The sequence below is a fragment of the Acomys minous genome (assembly GCF_964271855.1).
Source record: "Acomys minous genome assembly, chromosome: 4".
Taxonomy (NCBI): domain Eukaryota; kingdom Metazoa; phylum Chordata; class Mammalia; order Rodentia; family Muridae; genus Acomys; species Acomys minous.
Genome location: NC_140486.1, coordinates 77,770,248 through 77,793,311, shown reverse-complemented (window position 1 = coordinate 77,793,311; position 23,064 = coordinate 77,770,248). Strand labels below are relative to the sequence as shown.

Here is a 23,064-nt window from a genome sequence, read left to right as displayed (position 1 = left end):
CTCCTCTCCTCTCCTCTCACCCTCCTCTTTCTTTCTCTGGCTGCAAGCGCCATTGATTTTAAAGAGGTTGATTTTGTAGCCAAAGGATGCCCATCCAAGCTTCCTCAAGCTCCTCTGTGGAGAAGAGAGTTGAGAAAGACTGAATCAGATTCCCCCAAGCCAGAACGAGCATGCCCCAGGCCTGCAGACTTTTGAGAACACAGTGACCCTACCATAGTGGGTTCCAATCCCCTCACTTCTGCACTGGGTTTGGTGGAGTGACAGGCAGTCCACTTGCTCATTCAGTCCCCGTCAAAATACTAAAGCTTGACAGGCTGCATGCTACCGAGGTCTCTAATTGAAAAGATTGAATTTACTGCACTCTTTCTGGCTGGTTTTACATTTCATTATGAGATCCTCTATACCTGAAGAATTGTGGTGTGATTTCGTTGGCATTTTAAACTCCATAAACATGAATGGGCACTGTCCTCATGGTCTGCTCTGGTCTCATTTTAGCAACTGTGTTTATAATATTTCGTTTTCTGTGAATAAAATCCTGGTACAATTAAGTCTACCTCTGAATAAGGTGGCCTTTGGATATGTGTAACTGAAAGGAAGTGTTTATGACTTTTGAGAGGATGTGATTATTAAGTGTCACTTAGAGGTGGAGGCATGTACAGTCCTAAGGGATAACTGATATAAATCCTAAGAGGAAATTACTGTGCACCACCTCAGTTTAGCCCTTGTTAAGACAAGTTGAAATGTATAGTCCTATTAGATTTGGGTCAGTAGACTGACTTGTTCTGTTTTTGGTAATTTCCACATTTGGCATTTTATGAAATTCAACATGTCTCTGATTTATTCTTGGTTCCTGCATTCATATATGCTATTTTTAAAAGAATAAGTCCCACTTGGGAACATGATATCCTTAAAAACTGATTGGAGATAATGCTGATGGCTTCGTTGTTCAACATGACTGGTTTGTTTCCTTCTTAACTGAGATGGGTGCAGGGAATAACTATCTTAATATGACATTGGTAATGAAGAAGCGCACTATAAACCAGATAGCTCAAAGGTGTGTGCACTAACTAAAAAGAAAGAATTGAATTTCTAGGAAGGTCATCTGAACTTGGCAGCCCCTTTCTATCTCTGTCAACTTGAACGTGATCAATCTTTTCTTGAGCTAGAGAGACCTTCATAGAAAACACCAAGCCTGTTTATCTTTATTATTGAGGTTTTGCTTCCTCTTTGTTGGGAGGAATTGTAAATAAGGTTCATTTCAGACCTTAAAGCAAAGAACAACTAAAGCAGAGAAATATTAAAATTACATCCACAGATGACCATTAGATCTTTTCCAAGATTTTCAGGTTGGGTCATTGATACAGCCCACTTAGTGAGAAAAATAAATAAATAAGAAAGCTGAGAAGCAAGTAGCAAACTTTCATTCACACAGTGAATGTTAATCTAAGCTAAATTTAAGAAAGCATTCTCAAAAGATGATGTTGAAGAAGAATTTACTAGGAAACTATTTAAAAGTATGAACTATTATTGATCACTCCTCTAGATTTTGAGATTACTAATAGAAAATTCTGTTAATGCTACAAAATAGAGGTCTCTTTAAAAAGCTGTAACATTTAAAGTGACTGGAAAACTCTCTTTAAATTTGAGGTTATGATGACAGAGAAAATGATCTCTTCCTGTGTGACACCAACACCTGTAAATTTGACGGGGAATGTTTAAGGATTGGAGACACTGTGACTTGCGTCTGTCAGTTCAAGGTAAGATATCTGATATTTGCATCTTCCATTCATTAAAAATACTTCAAGGCAGGGAGTCCCTTTTATAACCCATCATTTGGAAATTTATAACTGTACAGACTCAAAGGGAGGCTGGCACCAAATAAAAGTACTGCCAAGAGAGCAAGCTGATGTCAAGAAGACATATGCCTTTTTAGAGACCTGTGTATGCCCTAGTCAAAAATAGCACTGAAGGTACACGGTTTCGGGCTCTAGTTTTTACATGTAGATTGAAAGTTATGTCTTCCTAAACAGGCTGTGCATGCATTTGATAGGTCAGTTGATTGAGGATAATTGTCACAGTAGTCAGTGGATAACAGGCGTGGATTTTTACTTTTGTTCTTCATAAAACTTGTTATCTCTCTCTTCCTTTATTCTATTGTTGTTTGTTTTAATGGGCTTTGGTTTCCTTATCCTGTCAATATGATACAGTTTTATGTTAACTTCTATTAAGGTCATTCCAAAACTACTGTGCCAGTTTGGAAATCAAGAACCTTGTCAACTCAGTATACATTAAAGTTTTTGAGATGAGCACACCAAATGACAACAGAATCTCCTAGGAATCCACATGAGCACATAGAACCTCAGGATAATTCATAAGCAGGAGAAAGGACCACTTTGTCATGTGCCATGGAGGCTCTCAACAGTTATATAGAAAAGCAGTTTTACAAAGGAGTTATTGTCAAAACTAGTTGTTAATATTAATTTAAATGACAGTGCCATTGTAGCTACTAAAATAATTATTTACCATCTTTCCCATAATGAAATTTATTGAACTTCTGTTTCTTATGAAACGTCATATAATCATATATAACCTCAAATCTCCTGGATATTGAACTACTATTTAATAGTTATATTTGATTGTTATTAATTTACATTAGAAACAAACATTGGCATCTAATTTAAATGGAGCCAGGAAATACGCTTATAAAAAATCGATGAACAAGATCAGGAACCCTTCCAAAATTATAAGAAGGAATGAAAGTTCCAAAAAAAATAGAAACCTAAAGTCAAATTTAAATATCTGACTTAACATACAACATTAAGAATTGATCTAATATTAAATATTAGGGAGTTAACAACATGGTGGGATGGATAAGAAAATTCACTTTTAAATAAATATGGCTTGAGTTACTTTTAGGTAAGATACAAGCTCCTTGGGAATTATTTATTCCTTTTTGAGAAACAGAGTGAGCCAATGGGCAGTTTAAAGAGCCTGAAGGCATTGTCATAGCCTCAGAGATGCATCAGTGCAGACCACAAACATGTGGCATCCACTTTCAAAGTCTCCGCCACAGTGAGGGACAACTCACTTTCTTCTGATGAAGTAAATGAGGGAGATGGAACACAAGAATTCTCAATTCATAGTTTTTACAGATCTTAACCAAAGTGGGTAGAGAAACACAGTTGGAGAAATCACTAAAGACCCATGGAATTTTATAGAGTGAAAAAAATGTATTAAAGGCACCGTGTCTGATTTATAGCTGCCAAAGGGAGTTTTTGTCAGTCAAGACATTTGAGGTTTTCATACATTAGTAAGGCAATACATATTAACTGAAGTAATTGTAGAAAATGTTGGAAACAATAAATGAAAAATTGAATAGGAAATATATTTCCTACTGGATTATATTGATATTGATGTGTGTTTTTGCAATAGTCAGTATTTTATGAGAGAAAAAAAGACATCTTTTTAGCAATAAATTTGACTTTGTATATGTATCAGAGCTATTGAACGTCTAAATCAAGGTGATGGCTAAATAAAATGATACAAGTTGCGTGAAAATGGTAAACTGTGTTAAGCTAGGAGTTCTTCCAGTCTTCAGGGATTTGATGTTGTTGTCTTGCAGGTTTGTTTGCTTTTCTTTTATGTTTTCTCTCCTTTTATCTGATAAAAAAGAAGAGATACGAAAATCTCTTCTATATAGTATCCTAAATTGCATTTTCAGATACAAGCATGAATTATTCTTTTTAAAATATGATGTGCATTAGTCTTTCTAGATGTGGGATAAATTTCAAACATAAATGTGAATGTTGTGCATAAGCTATAATGTCTTCCAATATGTATTAATACTAAAACACTAAAATGAACATATGTGATTCTAACTTCCCTTGTATACTTTAAAATGCACTAATATCTACCATTCAAAACTCACTCAATTCTTACAACTCAGTTAGATAATTTTGATTAGGTGGCTCTGTCTTTAGTTTTTTCCTTTACTCCATCATTCCTTCTTTCTTTGCTTCCTTCTTTCTTCTTCTGCAGTGCAGGTAACTTACCCAGGACCTTGCATGGGCTAGGCAAGTGCACTATCACTGAGATACAGTCAAAGATCCTCTACATCATTTATAAGATGAGAAAATTTATGTCCATTAATGTAAATAATTTTTCAATAAGTAAGTCGTTATTCTAGAGTATAAAACACAATAAACCAACTAATATATTTATATTTTAAGTGCCCCAGCTCTATTTTTTCAATATTATTATGAATGCAAGTGGAAAATTCTAATAACAGAACAGAATTTTCAATTTATTGTAGATGATAATTAATAACTAAAGCATTATCAGTTGAAGATCTGTAACACAGAAAACTACATTCTGAAATATCTTGAAATCCATCACGATGTTTAAAATGTTTTGAACTTTTTAAGCATTTTAGACTTGGAGTATTTTGTATAGATGGTCAAGGGGCAAAGTCTTTTATGACATTCTACAAATACTAAGATCTCAAATGCTATGCTCCTAAACATTTTGGATAAGGGATATTAAACCTCAACAAATAATTCTTAGATAATAAAATGAAATTTTTAAGGCGCCATGAAATTTTATGCATACTGCCTTCTTACGTAATACCAAAAGATACACTAGTCAATCTGGTAAATCAATTGTGAAGAAATAAACTGAGAAGCAGTCAGATGAATGGATAGATGAAAGAAAGGAAGATCTAAAAAAAGATGAAAGACAGGAAGGAAGGCAGAGAGAAAGTACTCATCAAAGATGATCAATGATAATTTATAAGTTTAAAATATGAGGTAGCCTTATGATCTGTCAATAATTTTCTAATTTAGATATTAAATATTTGCATTTAATGAACCATGCTTTACATCTAAAGATGTTCAGTTACTAGGGCTGCTTAAAATTTTGCCCAGAACTTAGAGGCTTCATGGATGCTTATTTGCTTCATAGATCTGCAGTTTGGGTGAGTTATTGGAACCAGTTTATCTCCATTCTCTGTTGCCATTGGCTAAGGGGATGGAACTCAAGGCATGAGCAGTTCAGGGCTCTAAGCCATGCCCAACTACCACCTGTGGGGCTTGGCTCTCTCCACCTCTGTTTCTTTGCATGGAATCCTTTGTATGTTGACTTATCACAGTGGCTAGGTTTCAAGGGCAAACATGCAGAAAGAGAGGAGAAGCCAAGCAAAACCCTTGGTCCTTTAGTGATCTAATATAGAGAGTGACAGTCACATGCCCACAGTCAGAGGCCTGCCCATATTAAAGGCCATCAGCATAATACATGCAAGGAGACGTCCCAAAGAAACAAAAGTTACTTTAGGAATGGTCAAACAGCAACATTTACAGATTTTTAAACATTTTCTTCTCTGAGAGAGTATTATTTTATATCTTAAGCTATTCTTCCTCAGCTTTTGACAACTGGGAATATAACAGAATTCACTTAACATCTGTTGAGAAACGTCCTCATGCCAGACTCTGTGGAAGGTGCTGGCGATAGATAAAACTTAAGTCACATATAGCTTCTAAATGCTGAATTCTCAGATTTAAAATCCATATTGACCAAACAAGTATTTAATCACATGAAAATTTTTCATCATCTCTTTTATTCCCTGGTACAAAAAAAATGAATTCCATATATATGTCAGAGAGTCAAGTCACTAAATCCATTAAGGTAGTATGTGAATGGCTTAAGCAATGTCCAAACTTGGAGACAAAGACAAAATTATTTTATTGAAAGCACATAGTTGGAAAATAAATGAGAATTTTTTAACATAAGGAAAAAAAGTCACTTATTCCTCATAGAAGTTTTTATAATACATACACTTACAGACTTAACCGTAATCTCAATGGAAGTTTTTTCTTTTTTGTTAACCAGAAAACGTTGTAGTCTTTAGTAAGTTGCTAATTATCTATCTATTTGTCCTTTATTCAGACCTTGAACAATGTCATGACTACCCCCACATGCCATGTTCAAGAATTCGGCATATATTTCAGTGCAGCAGTTAGCCTCTTCTCACATAGAGAGTTGCAGTGTATCCCTTTGTTTTCTAATCCTAAAAACAGTACTTCACTTGAGTATTAGGTGGTCACTCTGTAAAAAAATATGTCATGAATATCAGATAATTCCCATTTACTAGGTGATGTTGCAATGAATCTTGTGGTCTTAAAGCAGAATTCCTATATCTCCAATCACCAATCAAAATTTTACAAATTTGACTATTGAATAACATACCTACATAAAGACAGGGAGAGAGGGCAGGGGAAACCAGAGCTAGACGTGCACCCTTGAGCTTTGGTGACTGAGAATATCCCTGTCCTCTCGTGGTTTTCATTTTAACGAGTGCAAGTCATGGTACCAAAGGCCAAAAGCGTCGTGGTGATAATCTACCGTTAAGCTCTTCTTAGCTCTACACAAATCCCCATTTTGGCTTCTGCATGGAACTTGGCAGCTCTGCTTTAAGCACTCTTCACATTTGGCTTACTGAGTCCAATAGAAGTGACATACGAGCACTTTATCAGTTTATTCACTATTTTAAGATGCATATCAGCATTGTGTCATAGCACTTGACAAAGATAATAATAAAAATCTTCCTCTCCCACTCCCGCCCCGACAACTCAGCCCACTGGCCCTCTATTTGACTAACCTTCTGAAGCACGTGGGAAAGTAAAATAGGGAAACCATCAGAGTTAGACAGAAAAAAAATTGAGAACCCAAATAACCTGTAGACCAAATATCATTAAACTTAGTTATTAAAAGATGCCCAGGGTCAACAGTGCCAGACCCAAGCACAGGAAGTTTACAGAGCAGCCTTCCACATCAAGTTTAACTCTCATATGTCTAAAGAAAAGGTAAGCCAGGCTGTGTTGTCTACTGTTACCAGCTCTTTCCTTCCTCCCCACTTCTCCTCCAAGCATCAGATACCACTGCAGCTTTGGAGAACCCCGAATGTCCACCTACATTCTGTCATCTCAGTTCTGAACTCTGCACATTTATCTGGTACTTGACCATCCATTTGTCTTCCAGGCCATGAATATGAAACTCACGCCAGTTTTAATTTTAATCTTTTATTCTTTAATACTTGCTACTGGAAAATTCAAGCTGCCACTGTCCCTTTGTTATTGTCTTTGCCCTGAGTGGCAATACTCCATCTTACTGTAGCCAGGAATCATATGTAATTTTAAAAATATGTATATTTATGGAACGCTCATAACAGTGCCCAATTCATAGGTGTCGCCTATCAGATGAGAGCTACTTATTGAGCTGAATAGTAGCAACAGATTACCAAAAATCATAGCCAAATAAATTTCATATATAGCTCCATAATCACACTGAGTCTATGAACCAACAGTATGACTATGGAAGGAAATTATTAAATGAATACCAGGTATCCAGAACACTCAATTATTAATCTTAGAAATAAAGATGAAGAAGATTTCTAAACTGTAGTAAATCGTGCTGTTAGCAATTGTAACCATCACAATATGAATGCCATTAAATTTGAATTTACTGTTTGGAAAAATGTCAATTAGAAAAATTTAGTTTTTAAATTATTCAGTGATAGATAAGAGGCAAAACTCAGGTGCCTTTCACCCAGAAAACACTGCTTCATATCACGTGTAAACTTGTCTCGGTGAAGGACTGGGGAACGGCTGAGAAAGCAAGCACTTACTGTGCAAGCAAGAAGACCTGAGCGCATCCACATTTCCTATATAGATAGTGCACTGCCATGCCTGCAGCATAAGGAGGCCGGCTCAGGATGCTCCCTGGAGCTTTCCTGACATCCAGCTCTTTTGAATCTGGGGTCTCCAAACTCAGTGGGAGACCTTGACTCAAAGCCAAAGTAAAGTAATGATTGAGAAAGACACTTGATGTCAGCCTCTGACCCCCACCACTGGCACAAACCTATACAGGGATCGGCAAGTACATACACAAATGTACACATACACAAAGTAAGCACATAGACAGTTATAATTGTCAGGACAACTAAGTTTTTATCATGTGACAGTAAGATAGAGGATTAGACAGATTATTGTGAATAAAAGGGTTCAGATACTGTTAGAAGTTACAGCACACCAGGATGAGACCTGATAGGCTGTGATCAGATGGTGGGGGAGGAGGTCCCCTTCTGTCACAGACCTAGGGAAGGGGAATAGGGTGAAAGAGGGAGGGAGGGGGGAATGAGAATATACAAGTGAGGGGATAACAATTGAGATGTAATCTGAAAATTATTTAAATAAAAAAAGAAAAAGAAAATTAAAAAAAAGAAATTACAGTTCAAAAAATATCTCAAGCTTTTGTCAATTAAATTCTCACTTTACACCAGTTTTGTTATTATTTTTTTTGGTTGTTGTCATAAACCCTTGATTTCAATTTTATATGTGATAGACTTTTAAAATATAGACATGCATATTAAACTTTCCTTGCTACCTGGATAAGCTGTTGATTTATTTTGTATGAATCATACATTTACAGCACGTCAAAAATTCAAACATTTTAATTAAAAATAGAAAACAGAAAAGCATTTTCATATGTATCTGTATGCATGGTTTCCTTACTGTGATTCTGGCATAGGCAAGCCTTGATAAATAATCATCTTGATCATTTCATTTGTTATAATTAAACAATGAAGTGCATCAGTAGTAGTAATCAGTAGATAATCACATCCTGGTGTAATTAGCAGGTAGAGGACACAGCCAAGTATCTCTAATGCCTTACAGTGTGATTATAATGTGATGGCTATCCCCAGTAGGTTGCCTAATTCCCATTGTAAAAATATGCAGTTTTTGGTAATGAAGTTATTTTTTTAAAAAAATGAACATTTCTCTTTCTGAAACATATGATACTTTACACCTGTGAAAGTTTTCCCTCTATATCCCAAAGTCTTACTTATACTCTCTGTCTTATCTGAATATTCTTTGATTTGTCATGATTAAAATTCAATAGAAAAATAATAATCGAGGAGTAACTGCATAATTTTAGTTTTGGAATTTCAGCCAAATAGTTCTGCTCCAACCCAGACAGCCATCAGCCTTGATTTTAATAGCTTGATGTGGCCAAGTTGCTTATGTTCACCCTAAGAAGTCAGCAAGGATATCTATCAGAAACAAAATTAAATAATTGTAGTACGATTGTTGTGACATCTTTTGTGTGCTAATGGATCAGCCACTATCTTGGAATCACCTAATCAATTTAGATACTTTGTGTTGCCTATGTCTAAGTCAAAAGACAAGTGGCAGACTTGACATCGCCTTTGTGTAACTTCCAATGGCGCACTTACAAAACAAGAACTTGCAGGATACGATCTTGTAGGAACACGGATCACTGAAAACCAAGAGACATGGTTTGTTTTGGATATGGTTTTTTGTTTGTTTGTTTTTTTTTTTAGGGTGCCTGAAGGATGTAGAATGCAATAGCAGCCATGTTTTTTGATGGCTTGTTTGCTTTATCTCTTTGCTCCTCAGTGCAACAGTGACTACGTGCCTGTGTGTGGCTCCAACGGAGAGAGCTACCAGAATGAGTGCTACCTGAGACAAGCTGCCTGCAAACAGCAGAGTGAGATACTTGTGGTCTCAGAAGGATCCTGTGCCACAGGTATGCACAAATATCTCATAAAAGAGGAAACATATTTATGACAACTAGTATCTTTAACTACATGTGTTGATTATTGGAGTGCAGACAGTTGAATAAATAAAATTAGAAATCCGAATTGATTGCCCAGATATCAAATTTATAGATGGAGTTCTTACTTGTTCAATTGACTGTTCCTTTCAGAATCAGAGTTGTCTTCTAGAGAGCACCTTGGCAGGTTTGAGTTCTGAAGTTCACAAGTGTTTTTGTGTAGGCACTGGTGCTAGATTTTAACTGTAAAATGTGCTGGTTAGCATTTAGCAGATCATACTGAAGAATGCATTGGCATTGTGAATAATTTACACTAACATCTGTCTTTCTGACACAGTTAAACTCAGATTCTACAGAGCTCTTTATTTATGTTGTTGTAAGAATAATGGAAAAGAAGGAAGGAAGGGAGGGAGAAAGGGAGGGAGTAAGAAAGGAAAGAAGGAAGTAAGAAATGAGAGAAGAAAAGAAAGAAGGAAGAAAGGGAGGTACTCCATCTCCATGTCCTTTTTAGTACTGCTGTTTGGTTGTTTTTCTTTTTCTTTTCCTGCTTTTTGTTCGTGTGTGTGTGTGTGTGTGTGTGAGAGAGAGAGAGAGAGAGAGAGAGAGAGAGAGAGAGAGAGAGAGAGAGAGAGAGAGAGAAACACAGTGGTTCCTTTGACCCAGCAATTTACAAATAGGCATGGCAAACTCCTGTCCTAAATAAACAGTAGCACATAGGCTATACTTAATTATGAAAACTCTCTGGAAAGTCATTGTTCAGGAAAAATAATAATTCAGTAGGAAAAACTTTTTTCATAAACAATAAAATAGTGTTAGGGAGTCCTTCATGTAAATGTCCCTCTGGGGTAACAGGTTTTTCCATTATAGGGTATAACATGAGAAATATGTGAGAGTTTGTGGGGGTAAGGTATAAAGTGGGCAAGAATAAAAGTCTTGGGCGCCTTAGAAGACTGTCTTCGACTAGAAGTGAGTGATATGACGTGTCCTGCTGACTACCACAGTCTCCGAAAGGAGCAGAGGACCACCAGTCAGGGGCATTTCTCAGCTGCAGTGATAGTCCTTTGATTTTGTCTTGGTTGTTAAGGGGTCTTTTTTGAAAGATTCTTTACCTCTGCATGTGAATGACATGTCTGGAAGATGGTTAGGATGGCAAGCAGAAGAGGACCAGAAGGCTCGCCTCAGAGTAGGAATGGGGCAAACACAGAACGCTATAAAACCAAATCACTCAGCCATACCAAAAGATGAAACAATGAAGAAAAACTACTTTAGAACTAACGGAACAGATATAAGTGGGACCTTTGACTCTCAGGAAAGTTGTACTTAACACTGTAGAGAGTAGGAAAAAGCTTTGCTTATGATGATCTTGTGCATGGGGGGGGGGGGGGTGATGTAACTTGTACATCACCCAGCGAAGACCAGCAGGTAGGAAGCAGTCACGCCAACAGACCAGGATCCAGGGCTATGGTAAATGGCTTTGCTACTAAAAATGGTATTCTTTTTCCCAACCTCTGAGTTGCTGTCAGTCCACACAGTCTGATTCATTCAAGTCTATTCATGCTGGTCCCCAGTGTGCTGCTTTTACTATGAAAATAAATACTTAGCCAAGTAGAAAATTTAATCACAATCGAAGAAGCTGTCCTTACCTCATTTGCATACTTAGATTTCTGCAGGATTTAATTAGTCAGCCAGTTTAGCTGAATGCATCTTCTGTTGACTACTGAATCTAAAAAGGGTTTTGGTCTGAGCAGTGATGGAGAAACCAAGTGATTAACCAGGCCTGACGGCAAGTAAATTGGGGTTCTGACTTTTCTTCATAATTTTCCCATTTAGTTTTAATGCTCTTTGACAGTGAGTGGAGATGGCAAGTTGTATTCTCTGGGAATAAAGGGCCAGAGAACATATAACCTTTTATTTATTCTGTGTCATTAGAGTTGCTGTTTTTAAATCTAGAATGTGGCTACCTTGTAGCCAGTCTCACTGTCAGGTTAACTTCTTGCCCTGTGAGAACTGAGTTGATGGAGAGCCCAGATTCAGGCCCAGGAGTATCTCTTCTTGCCAGAATGTTTCTGCCTCGCTGAGACTTTGCCATGATGACTCATCCTACAATTGAGAAAACATTAAAGCTTCCCATAAGTATTTCATAATGATGCTGTTGACCACAGAGACCATTTTCCCATCTATTCCTCTTTTCTTCCCTAGCTGTTTAATTTGGGTCAAATCAAACACTAATCATATGGAATAAATCTCCTAAAATTTTAGAAACATATGTGATAGATAAAAGCCAAAATGCTCCTGTTTTCCCCCATCACATATATTTACTCAGAAGCCTAAAGAGCAATGGGCAAGATGTTTTCTCAACAGTATAATTACTGTATTCCAGACAGTACTCACACATTTAAAGTAAGCTATTGTTCACTAAACTCATTAAAGAGAAAGAACAAGCTTAGGAAGGTTGCTTAGGTTTTCTCTTGTCATTTGGCAACCTGGAGCCTGTAAACATAGGTGCCGTCTCTTTATGTATGTCATACTCAAGTGCGGAAGGACAGCATCACATTGCCCTGCCTGATGGAAGTTCCTGGTTTTAGTAGGAAATGAGAAATAGACTTTATGTGCTTTGAGTATATGAACAAGATGGGCTAGCTGTGCTACGGTACAGCAAGAGGCATGGTCCCTTTGAGTAACTTTCAAGTTAATTCACAATCAGTTAAAATCTTACCTATGAACGTACGCTCAGATGAAACAACAAACATTAGCCATTCAAGCACTATTCTGGCCCAAAGAAACAGTGCTATAACTAATGAATATTGTTCTAACTGGCAGAATGTATTCCTGTTGCAGAAAGAAGTGTTTGAGCCTTTTATGAATTGTTATTATTAAAATGTCAAGTCATAGCATTATAATTCTAAGTTAGTTTTATATTTGTTATCTAATATATAGGAATAAATATGTAGTATATAATAAATATATATTAAGCATAAATATATATTTCTATATAAATTTATCATATATATATAAACATATAAGCATAAATATATACACTTACAATTAACGCACATATAGATATATACATATGTAAATATACATGTATATATTTATCTATGATGTATATATGTGTGTATATATGTATATATACATATATAACTGCAAACTGTTATATCAAGTAGTTTGCCGTTAAGTAAAGGATATGACCCCAAAACATATGGTCAGTCATGAATTAATTGACATTCTTTATTTTTGGTTGTGAGGCTAGCCTTTAGTGGCTGAGCCATCTCTCCAGCCCAATATTCTTTATAATGCAGTATTAGTTAACGGTAGTTGCCACCAAGACTTACTGTTCATCTGCTACTTCTCCATGGCAGTGTTAGTCTCATGAAGAGAGACGTGTTGTGTGGAAACACCCATTCTTTCATATTGTCAGTTCTACGGACTTTCATGCCCCTGACCACTCGATAAAGTGTCTCTCAACAAAATGTCAAAGAAACCAGCAACAAGAAGGCATATCCTACAGTAGGATATGCCTTGCTAAACAGCAAGCAAAAATTCATAGAAGGGGTTTTTGATATAAGCTTTGAATCTTGGATATAATTCCAATGTATAGTAAAAACAGTTTATCAGAAAGGGACTACCAAAGTTATCACATTACCTCATTATTAACAGTAGAAATTCACAATAAAACATATTTAGAATGCAAAGGAATAAGCAGAGGGAAGATAATGTCTACATTTAGGAACAGATGGAAACCAATAGTCTTGACTCAGACCAGGAAACGGTGTATTTCTGGGGTCTGTGTGCTCAGAAAAAGACACCTTTATCTATTTATAATGATGTGGAAAGGAAGGCAGGAAGAAGCAGACTAGAGCCAGTGCAGGATGGCATTTTTCTGCCAGCATCTCTTAGAGTCAGCCCCCTGTAAGCACAAAGGCCCAAGTTGGTTTTGTTTGTTGCTTGTTTGCTTGCTTGCTTGCTTGTTTTTTTTAAACACAGTGATTTTTGCTGCAGACTCCGCAGCAAGTGCAGTATCCGTAAGGACCTCGTCCACAGGTGCTTCTTTAACTTTTTCTAGGGATACAAGTTTTAGTTGTGTGTTTGCCATATATACTGTTTGGTTTTGAAAATACGGTTATAGAAGTGTCTCATCATGTCAAAGTCTCCAAATTCAACCTGATCAAAATTAAAACTGGGAGGAATTTCCACTCAAGGACATTTCCCAAAGCTGTATGATACAGCTTTCATAAAATTTAAGAATAAAAATGATATTTACTTATATGTTATGTCAATATAATTCAGATTAAATTGACAAAACTGTATATTAGTAGATTAAATGCAACATCAGTGATTTTTTGGTGTTGAGACAGTAAACAATCTGATGGTGTAGGACTGTGATCCCCGCACGTTGGAAGCCTGCACTACGCAGGGCCAAGGGTTAAGCGACATCTGCCCTAAAGAGCAAACTATAAAATAGCCTGGATTACAGAAGACCCTTGTCTCAAACACAAAACTACAAGAACAAAGGAAGGAAACTTGACCTTTAAGAAAACCCCCCATTGTTTAATATATCTTTCAAGTGCTTATGAACTGCTTTTCTCTTCCCTTTCCAGATGCAGGATCGGGGTCTGGAGATGGAGGTAGGAGCCGCTCTCTTTCTGTATTTGGACATTTCTGTTTGCTGCTCTGGGTTCTTATTGATACCATTCCTAAGCAGATATCTAAGGGAAACCCAAATGTTGCATTTTAAGAAAGGACGACTACATGGCACGTTGTCCTCCCAGCTTAGTTACTGGATGTGCCGTGCCTATTTTTCGTCTATCCATGAGCCACACTCATCTCAGTTCATCTTCCTCCTTCATGCGCTTGCTTGTGCGCTGTGCTAAGCTTGAAGCAGATACGAACAGTGCCCAAACTCCCAAATACAAACTGGGAGACACGTTTAGTAAGACAGAAAGAATTCATGAGGAAAGTGTTTAAATACCAGGTGTTTGAATACATAATACTGCCCTCAACCACCATGCACTGAGATTAACACACAAGTAACTTCCTGTATCAGAGTTTTAAGTTTATAGTAAGAATATTTGTTTATTAAAAAAAAAAAGGTAAAACAAAAGTTAAGTTAAAGACAACTTGGTATTATCTTTTCTTCCCTGATGAAATCAATATATTACTAAAATGAGATATATTTTTGTTTGCTTTGCTTTGTGTTGTTTGAGATAAGATCCACTGTGTGGCCTGGGGAGACTTGGAACTCTCTGTGCACAACAGTCTGGCCTTAAACTCACAGGATTACTCATTTGACCCCTGAACGGTGAAATTAAAGGCATGCATATATTACCCTACCACGCCCAGCCAGCTAACATATATGCTTTGATTACTTGATTTTATTTAAAGACGTGAGAGAGAAGTAAAAACTTTACAAGTCCCATCAGACATGCTTACAACCGAAGAAATGCTTTATTTTTTTTGAAATGCTTTATTTTTATATTAAACGTCTTGTAAATATCCTAGAAGCTTCTCCAAATGAAATCCCAATTGCCACTTTTATACGTATACCACAAATAAAGAACAAAATGCAAAATATAATTATGAGATTACTAAAATGAAAATGGATTTGAAATATAAATGTTATCTCAGTGATTTCTTAGGCTGCGTAAAATAATTATGTTATGACTCAGTAAATGTAGAATTGATGAAACCAAATAAAAGAACGCTTTGCATTCAGGAAGATAACGATCCAACGTTGCATACTTTATGCAGTTTAGGAAACTTAAGCCTTACAGGGAGAAAGGCTTAGCTAACTCAAAATAAGGTACACCTGGAGACCACAGAGGTTCACGTTGGAGCTCAACATTTTTCCAGATGGGCTAAAGCTAAGCAGCAGTCAAGCTCAAATGCAGAGCATGTTTGACAGTGCAAGGCTCTGGACTGCCAGTCCGACTATTTCAACAGGCTTTCCCTACTCGTAAGAAATCAGATTGTGTCTCCTGTGAACATAGTCCTCTCAAGAAAGCTTCCAAGAGGTTTTAAAAAGAAGAGCTTCGGAAAGGAATTCAGTCTTAACGTAAAGATAGAAAAACGCAATGCTTAAATGAGTCCCCACTCTGGAGGCCCAGTGGCACTCAGAGGAAGGATAGAAGGCTACCAAGAAGAGACTTGATACCCTATGATCATATACAAGGGGAGGAGGTCCCCCTCAGTCACAGTAATAGGGGAGGGGGATGGGGGAAAGTGGGAGGGAGAGAGAAATGGGAGGATACAAGGGATGGGACAACAATTGAGAATGAATGAATAAATAAATAAATAAATAAATATTTATATATAAAAGAAAGAGAAAAACGCAATGCTTGTAGCGGAAGCTTCTCCATTGAAGTACTTAAAAATCAGTTCAGTTTCAAAATCGTGCTTTGGTAGGAAGTTGTTTCTATGCAAACTCTGTACAGTTTCTGAGCATTTACTTTAGTTTGTAGACCAATCTGACAGTCACTCTGTTGAGACTACCTGTTCCACTGTTCACTCACCAATCTTGTTCTTCGGCTCGTACGTTTATAAAGAAAGCAAAAATGACCCACAGCACACAGAATTTCTCCATCATTTTGCTGAATTTTAACCCACGCTTTCCCCCAGCTGATTTTCTCACCCAACATGCATCTTGTCTTGTTTCTAAAACAGTAGCCTGTGCTGTCCGTGCAGGTACTGCTTGCTAGTTGGTATTAAGCCAAGAAAATGGAAGCCAAGCCAAGCTCATCTTTCCCTGTTACCTTGTGAATGAACTGTTAGGTTTGTTGTGCTCTGCTGTGACCTGAATAATGCTGTTTGCTTTTTAAAGAAATCATTTTCCTCTCACGAGCATGACATTGGTTACATGGTTCACAACTAGAGGGTTCCATCATGGGGAGATACCTTTCTTTCCCCCACTTTATCCCTGCCCCCACCTCTCACCTGTACTCTCTCTTTCTCTCTAACTATTCATTTCAATTATAGACTCCTTAATAGTAATAACCTTGTGGAGCTTTTTGAAAAATCGTTTTGTTGTTATTATTGTTGCTGTTGTTGAGATAGCCACACTTTGTACACGGTCCGGCCTGGACAGACTCACTAAGTTCGCTAGGCTAATGTTGAGCCCAGAGCATTTCTCCTGCCTCTGCCTCCCAAATAGTAGACCACAGACAGGAGCTCCCGCGTCCAACCAAATTGATCCATGAGATACATTTACTTTAAAGAAATAGGACATATAACCCTTTGAATCTATGGTTCTCAAATGTTCTAACGCTGTAACCCTTCAATACAGTTGCTCATGTTGCAATGGCCGCCCCCCCCCCAGCCATAATATTATTTTATGGCTACTTCATAACTGTAATTTTGCTATCGTTATGAATTGTAATGTAAATATTTTTGGATATAGAGGTTTGCCAAATGGGTCACAACCCATGGGTTAAGAATTGCTGCTTTGAATTCTGAGTTAGAATCTTTGAAATAATAAATGTTCTGAAAAAATTAGCAGTATGAATAAAATTTTTAAATTAGAAACAAAACTTGAATTTTTGCCAGATTGCTTTTCCACCAGCTTATCTATTATTGTATTCTATGCCACTAACAGTTTTGAATTTTATTTAAACTCTTTATTATAAGATGCCAAATAGCTTAGTCACCGCGGTATGTGATAAACTCAAGTTCAGATCACATAGCCCTTGGATTGGTAAAATGAGATTTGGCTTATTGACTCTAACATTCTTAGAATGGAATGTCTTTTTATTAAGAGATTCTAAAATATTTCAGTGGACCCAGGCCCTTCCTTTGAATGAACTACATAGATGGTTGAACATGCTGTGACTGTTCTAATGTGAATATATAGGAATTGGGTCATATTTGCAAGTACCTTGTGAAGCTGATGATTATGTTTATAACATCTTATCTGACAGAAAGTTCATATGACTCTCAAGTGGAGTGCATCGATATGACTAGTGAAATAAATAACTATGTGTGCATACATGTGCCATGGGTATTGACTATAAATGAAATGGTTAACCCCCAAAGTTAAATTCATTTTAAAAGGCATCAATTTTACTTGTTTTAGATTGGCTTATATTTTTTAATGGATGAGTATCACACTAACACATGAAGAGTGAAGGGTGGCTCTACCCATCTCAGTGTCTGTGTCTCTTTGTCTTCTGGTGTCCAAGAAAACCTATAATAAATAACTTTACACTTTTAGTCTTGAAAAATGAAGAGTTATATTTGAAAAGTCATCCTCGTCAAACATTCCTCTGAACTGGTTTGTACTGGAATATAACAGTTACGATAAATTATAACTCTCTGCTTTGTGTGTTAGAAGGCAGCGTGTGGACCACACTCCTAAGCACTTGAGAAACTGACTGAATGTGATTAGCAACTCAAGTGCTTCTCAGTCTGTACATGGAGATTTAGTGTGGTAAATACAGAAGTGCTGTGCGTAGGAGGAATAAGCACCTCCTATCTGCCCACAGACTTCCGTAGGCAACAAATACTGCAGGAGGAACAAGTATTAAAGCAGCCTGCTCTCAAGATCTAAGGCTGTGTGGTGCGGAGAGGACCCTGTTAGCCTCTGCTTCCCTGCATCTTTAAGCTCTATTATAAACACAAGGTTTTGAATAACTTCCTTCATTCCTTTTCAAAGGACTTTTGGATTGCGTACATTCTCACCAAATTCCTAAGGAGAAAAAGTCTATCCACAAAATGAAACCCGATCTTACCAACTAAAATGTTTGCAGATGTGCTGTCCTGTTGTACACGCGGCAAAACCCACAATCAACTTTTAATAGCATCTTCCGCGAGGTCTTTAGTATTTGTGGAATTAGATATGATTCTGAGACACATGCTATAGAAGCAGTGGTTTGTTTGGTTGGTTGGTTTCTTGTTTGATTGTTTGTTTGTTTTGTTTTGTTTTGAGGACAAAAATCACTTAGCCAACAGAAACTACTACAGAGTTCTACATTTCTAGGAAAAAAATTCTTGTAAGCTTTCCTTGGGAGGAAGTTTCCTTATATCCAAGCTGGCCTCAAACTTGTGGGCCTCCTGCCTCAGCCTCACTTTCTGACATTACAGGTACACATTCTAACACCCTGCTTCTAAGATAACATTTACTAGATTAACATTAGATATGCATAGTGGAAAGCTAAGTTTATATCTAGTATTTTCATAGTTCCTATTAATTTCAAAGTAATTAATATAATGATAATTTTAAAATAGAAAGCCAGTTGATTTTTTTTGCCTTAGTGAAAAATTCCCTTTGCCAGTTGCCTTTACATAATATTCCTCAGGTTTGCCATAATTAAAACATTTACCTCATACATAATTTTGCACTAATAAAAAGGTATTCCATTGCAACAAAATATAAATCTCGGCCATATTGCTGAACAAATGGACCGATACAAACTGGTGTGCTATTTTAAGATGTTTGGAAATTTGAAAGTTGTTTTTAAGCAGTCTTTTTCTTTCTCTTGTGAATCCGTTGATTTGAAGTCTAGTATTGCCTGGGCACAGTGGCAAGATTTGTGTGACATCTGTGATGCCAGTCATGAGCATTTTATTATGCTCAAGGAGATCACATATTAACTCTCCTCTCTGCATACAATGGGAAAAGTTATGATGCTGATTATAAAAGGGAATAATCCCCTGCAGAAGTAAAATGTTAAGCACACTGGAGATAAAAGAAATGAATATTCATTTCATAAAATGCTTTTATGTAACAGTAAGTAATTTTCTTTTCCATGTTGCTGTACTTCTCCCTGGCCTCAACAGCATTTTTGTGCCTTCTTCAGTTACTGTCACAGTGAAGTCTGGCAAACGCAATCTACTTTGCAATGATTTTGTCCCCACTGGGTTCATATTGCAGCCAAAGTCTGACAGACAACGATGGTTAGGAGCTCCAGCCAGAAGAGAGGTTCAATGAAGAAATTCTCCTGATTGCACAAGGTCTCAGGTCTTCCAAGGCAACTTAAACAGAGAGTAGGCAGACACAAGCCTTTCTTCTCTCTCCTATGCCTGAGAGCAGCTCTTCTGCCTAGAAATAAGCATATAGCCTTCTTAGCAGCACCTGAGATCTTAGCTCAGGTTTCTGTGGCTTGGCATCCATGTTTCTCTTTACCTCAAAAACTAAGAAGATGGAGACAGAATAAGGAAATGGAAGCAGCATGAGTGAGGAACAGGGAATGGATGGCAGTCTTTGGAAACCATTAAGAAACAAACAGAAGAGGAGAGACTGTGAGAATAGTGGAAAAGGCAAATGCAAGAGGGAGAAGCCTTTGCTATGAGCACAAGCAGAGAGTAGATTGCGTTCACATATGAAGGCCATCTTACAAATAAAACATGCATTTCTTACAGTGGAGTAGTGATGGCTTCTGAAGCTCTAGGTTGCCTGGGAGAGTGCAATGAAGGCTACCAACCTTTCCAGGTGATCCAACTGGGTTTATAGAAACTACAGGGAAATAAGGCTAATCATCCTGTGCAGTATGGCAGAAGTGGCTTTGGATGAGATTTTTGGTGTAGATTTTTAATTGGCTTGAAAAATGTTTATTAAGATGTGTTTTCCCTCTCAGTCTCCTTGGAGAGTGATTCGTCTTGTTGTTTAAACAGGCTCATACCACTTAGAGGAAGATGATCACAATAAAGTAATGTAGAGAACTTTGAACTCTGTGAAATTCGAAATGGAGTTACAAGGAGTTTCTGCGGACTTTTTGCTGACTCATATTTTCTCTGAGAACATAATTTTTGTGAAGTGTTTAATTAGAATATCAGCTTCTTTGATTGGTAATCCATGATTTAAAATGTTGGCGCTAGGCTGGGAGTGGTGGGAAAAGCTTGTAGTCCTAGCATGTGGAGAAGCTGAGAAAGGAGGCTCAAAAGCAAGCTCTGCACCAGCTCGGTCCATATAGCAAGACTCTAGATACCAATCCCACTGCAGTAACAATAGTGTTGATTCTATGGTAATAATGTGAATGCAATGGCTTCCAATAGATATTGAGGCAGTCAGCTTTGCACCTAGATGGAAACAGAAACCACAAGATTGAAACAAAGGATGGATAAGAAATCCTACCAAAAAAGGTAGGATTTTGAAAGATACAGAAGAAATAAAACTGATCAAAATCCGCAGAAAGTCAGATCTCCTTCTCCACTTAACGGTGGAGAATGTCCTGTCCATCGGCTAGACTGGGTAAGGGTTCGAAGCTTACTGCCTATATTTTCCTTGGCTGGTGCCATAGTTTAAGGAGGACCCCAGGGCCCAGACCCGCCTGTAGTTTTCCAGGACCCTCTGGATCCTTTGGAGGCCTGGTGGCACTCAGAGGAAGGATAATAGGTCACCAAGAAGAGGCTTGATACCCTATGAGCATATACAGGGGGAGGAGGTCCCCCTCAGTCACAGACATAGGGGAGGGGAGTAAGGGGGGGAAGCGGGATGGAGGGAGGAATGGGAGGATACAAGGGATGGGCTAACAATTGAGATGTAATATGAATAAATTAATAAAAAATTTTAAAAACAAACAAAAAAATTAGGTAGCGGGCATATTGCCCTACTAAAACAAAGTAGAGGGCAATACGAGCTATTAAATATATTTATAAGACAATCTATTTTCATATATGCAGTCTCATCAAGAGCTGTAACACTGCCATTTTTCTCAGTGATGGTTATTTTTGGAAGTAGACTGTTATAAAATAGGTAGAAAATTGTATTCCAGCTAATTTTTGTTTGTTTGCTTTGTTGTTGTTTGTTTGTTTCTTGTTTTTGTTTTTGTTTTCCAAACAGGGTTTCTTTTGTAGTCCTGGATGTCCTGGACTTGCTTTGTAGAGGAGACTGGCCTTGAACTCACAGAGATCCGCCTGCCTCTGCCTCCCCGAGTGCAGTTAAACTATATATGCAAGGCCTAGAAAGATGGCCCTGCAGTTAAGAGGTCTTAAGCTCTTGAAAAGGGGCCAGAGGCCTAGTTCCTAGAACCATATCAGATATCTCACAGCTGTCTGTAAATCCATCGCTGTTGTCCTGCCTCTGTGGCCATCTACAAGTGCTTGTATCTGTGTGCATGCTCATGCACATGTGTGCGCACATGCACGCACACACACTCACACACACACACACACACACACACACACACACACAAAAACCATATAGTAAATTTTATTTTAAAAGGAAAGGGAAAGTTTCTGTTGTTTGGTTACCGCTGATTTTGAAGAGGCTGTGGTATATTCTGCAGCTCTGAAGGACTCCTTGTCCAGTCTTAGACATTCCTGTCTGCTCCTTTTCTGATGGATGTTGCCTTTAGTGACTAAAAATCCTAGACTTTGCTGTCATCCAATATCACATTCTTTTGTGTTTGAGGTTTTATTTAAGATTCCGTTTTCCTGATTTGATAGGTTTAAGCAAGCAGAAAATTCTCTTACTTCCCGACACTGTTTAAGGCAAAGGAATGTCTCTGCATGCTGCAATGCATGCCCAATTGCATTGACTTGGCTCCAAATTTGGTCTTGAAAAATAAAGCTTTTTTGAAACTGTACTAGATGTACACACATATTGTACCATATGATTTTCCAATGTGTACTTAACAAAGAATAATTTCATTTTCTCTGGCAAATTACACACTTGTTTTAGCTGAGGGAGTCTAAAAGAAATCCAAGAACAAACAAAAAACAATGTATTTAAATGATGTTTGCATCTTGTTTCAGCAAGTGAAGCCTAAAGAATTGTGCCAGTGCTCTTTTGTTATTGGACTGGTTCTGAAAACAGTCAAAACAACGTGAGCAGCAACAAAACTCCACAAAACTTTTAATTGTGCATTTGTTGGTGGTCTCTCTCAGACAACAGTAAAAGAATAATTGGCTGCACTTGAAATAATGTTGGCGCGCTGCTCTTAGAAACTCTTTTGTGGACCAGTCATTTCAGCTAGGTTCATTCCTGCCTGGTTAAATCATATCGGTTACACTGTGAACTGTTTCTTTATTTTCCACTTGCATTTTTTCCTCTTTTACTTTAGAGCATGGTTAACTGGAGTGCTGTTCTAGCATTTTTCTTCTCTCGGTGAAAGTGTCAGACAAAATGTCTTGTTGCCACTATCAGTTAGAAGAGGCAATCGTTTCTATATCTACAGAAGGTAGTACACTGTGGATGCTGAGAAATTTTACGTGGTCATGCGAGGAAGCAGCGAGAGACAGAGTGAGCATCCTTCCAGACAGTGACGGTCCTTAACACACAAAGCAGGCACGCCCTTTAGCAAGTAGGATTTCTGACATATTGATTTGAATGCTATTGGCAGCAATATGATGACACACTGAGCTGTGAAGCCCCATCATTTGTGACCCTCAGAATATCACATGCCGTCTAATTCTTAAGAGTCGAAGAGTTTTACAGTGTTCACGATTTTGTTTAGTTACTCAAAAGGCAACGTGAATGTGCTTATCTTTAAAAGTATGTATTATTTT

At 37.5% G+C, this 23,064-nt stretch overlaps 1 protein-coding gene and 1 long non-coding RNA gene across 3 annotated transcripts in view; one reads left to right on the top strand and one right to left on the bottom strand.

Annotated features, from left to right (window-relative positions):
* The window catches only part of TMEFF2 (transmembrane protein with EGF like and two follistatin like domains 2), a 261,758-nt gene that overhangs the window by 1,276 nt on the left and 237,418 nt on the right, over positions 1-23,064 (top strand). For both annotated transcript variants that reach the window (XM_084779779.1, XM_084779778.1), the window contains exons 2-4: positions 1,648-1,757; positions 9,471-9,600; positions 14,226-14,252. In XM_084779779.1, coding sequence (XP_084635905.1) covers positions 1,648-1,757; positions 9,471-9,600; positions 14,226-14,252 — 267 coding nt within the window. The remainder of the gene's footprint in view (positions 1-1,647; positions 1,758-9,470; positions 9,601-14,225; positions 14,253-23,064) is intronic.
* Positions 1-23,064, bottom strand: part of LOC311596409 — a 60,252-nt gene that overhangs the window by 36,554 nt on the left and 634 nt on the right. The window lies entirely within an intron of this gene.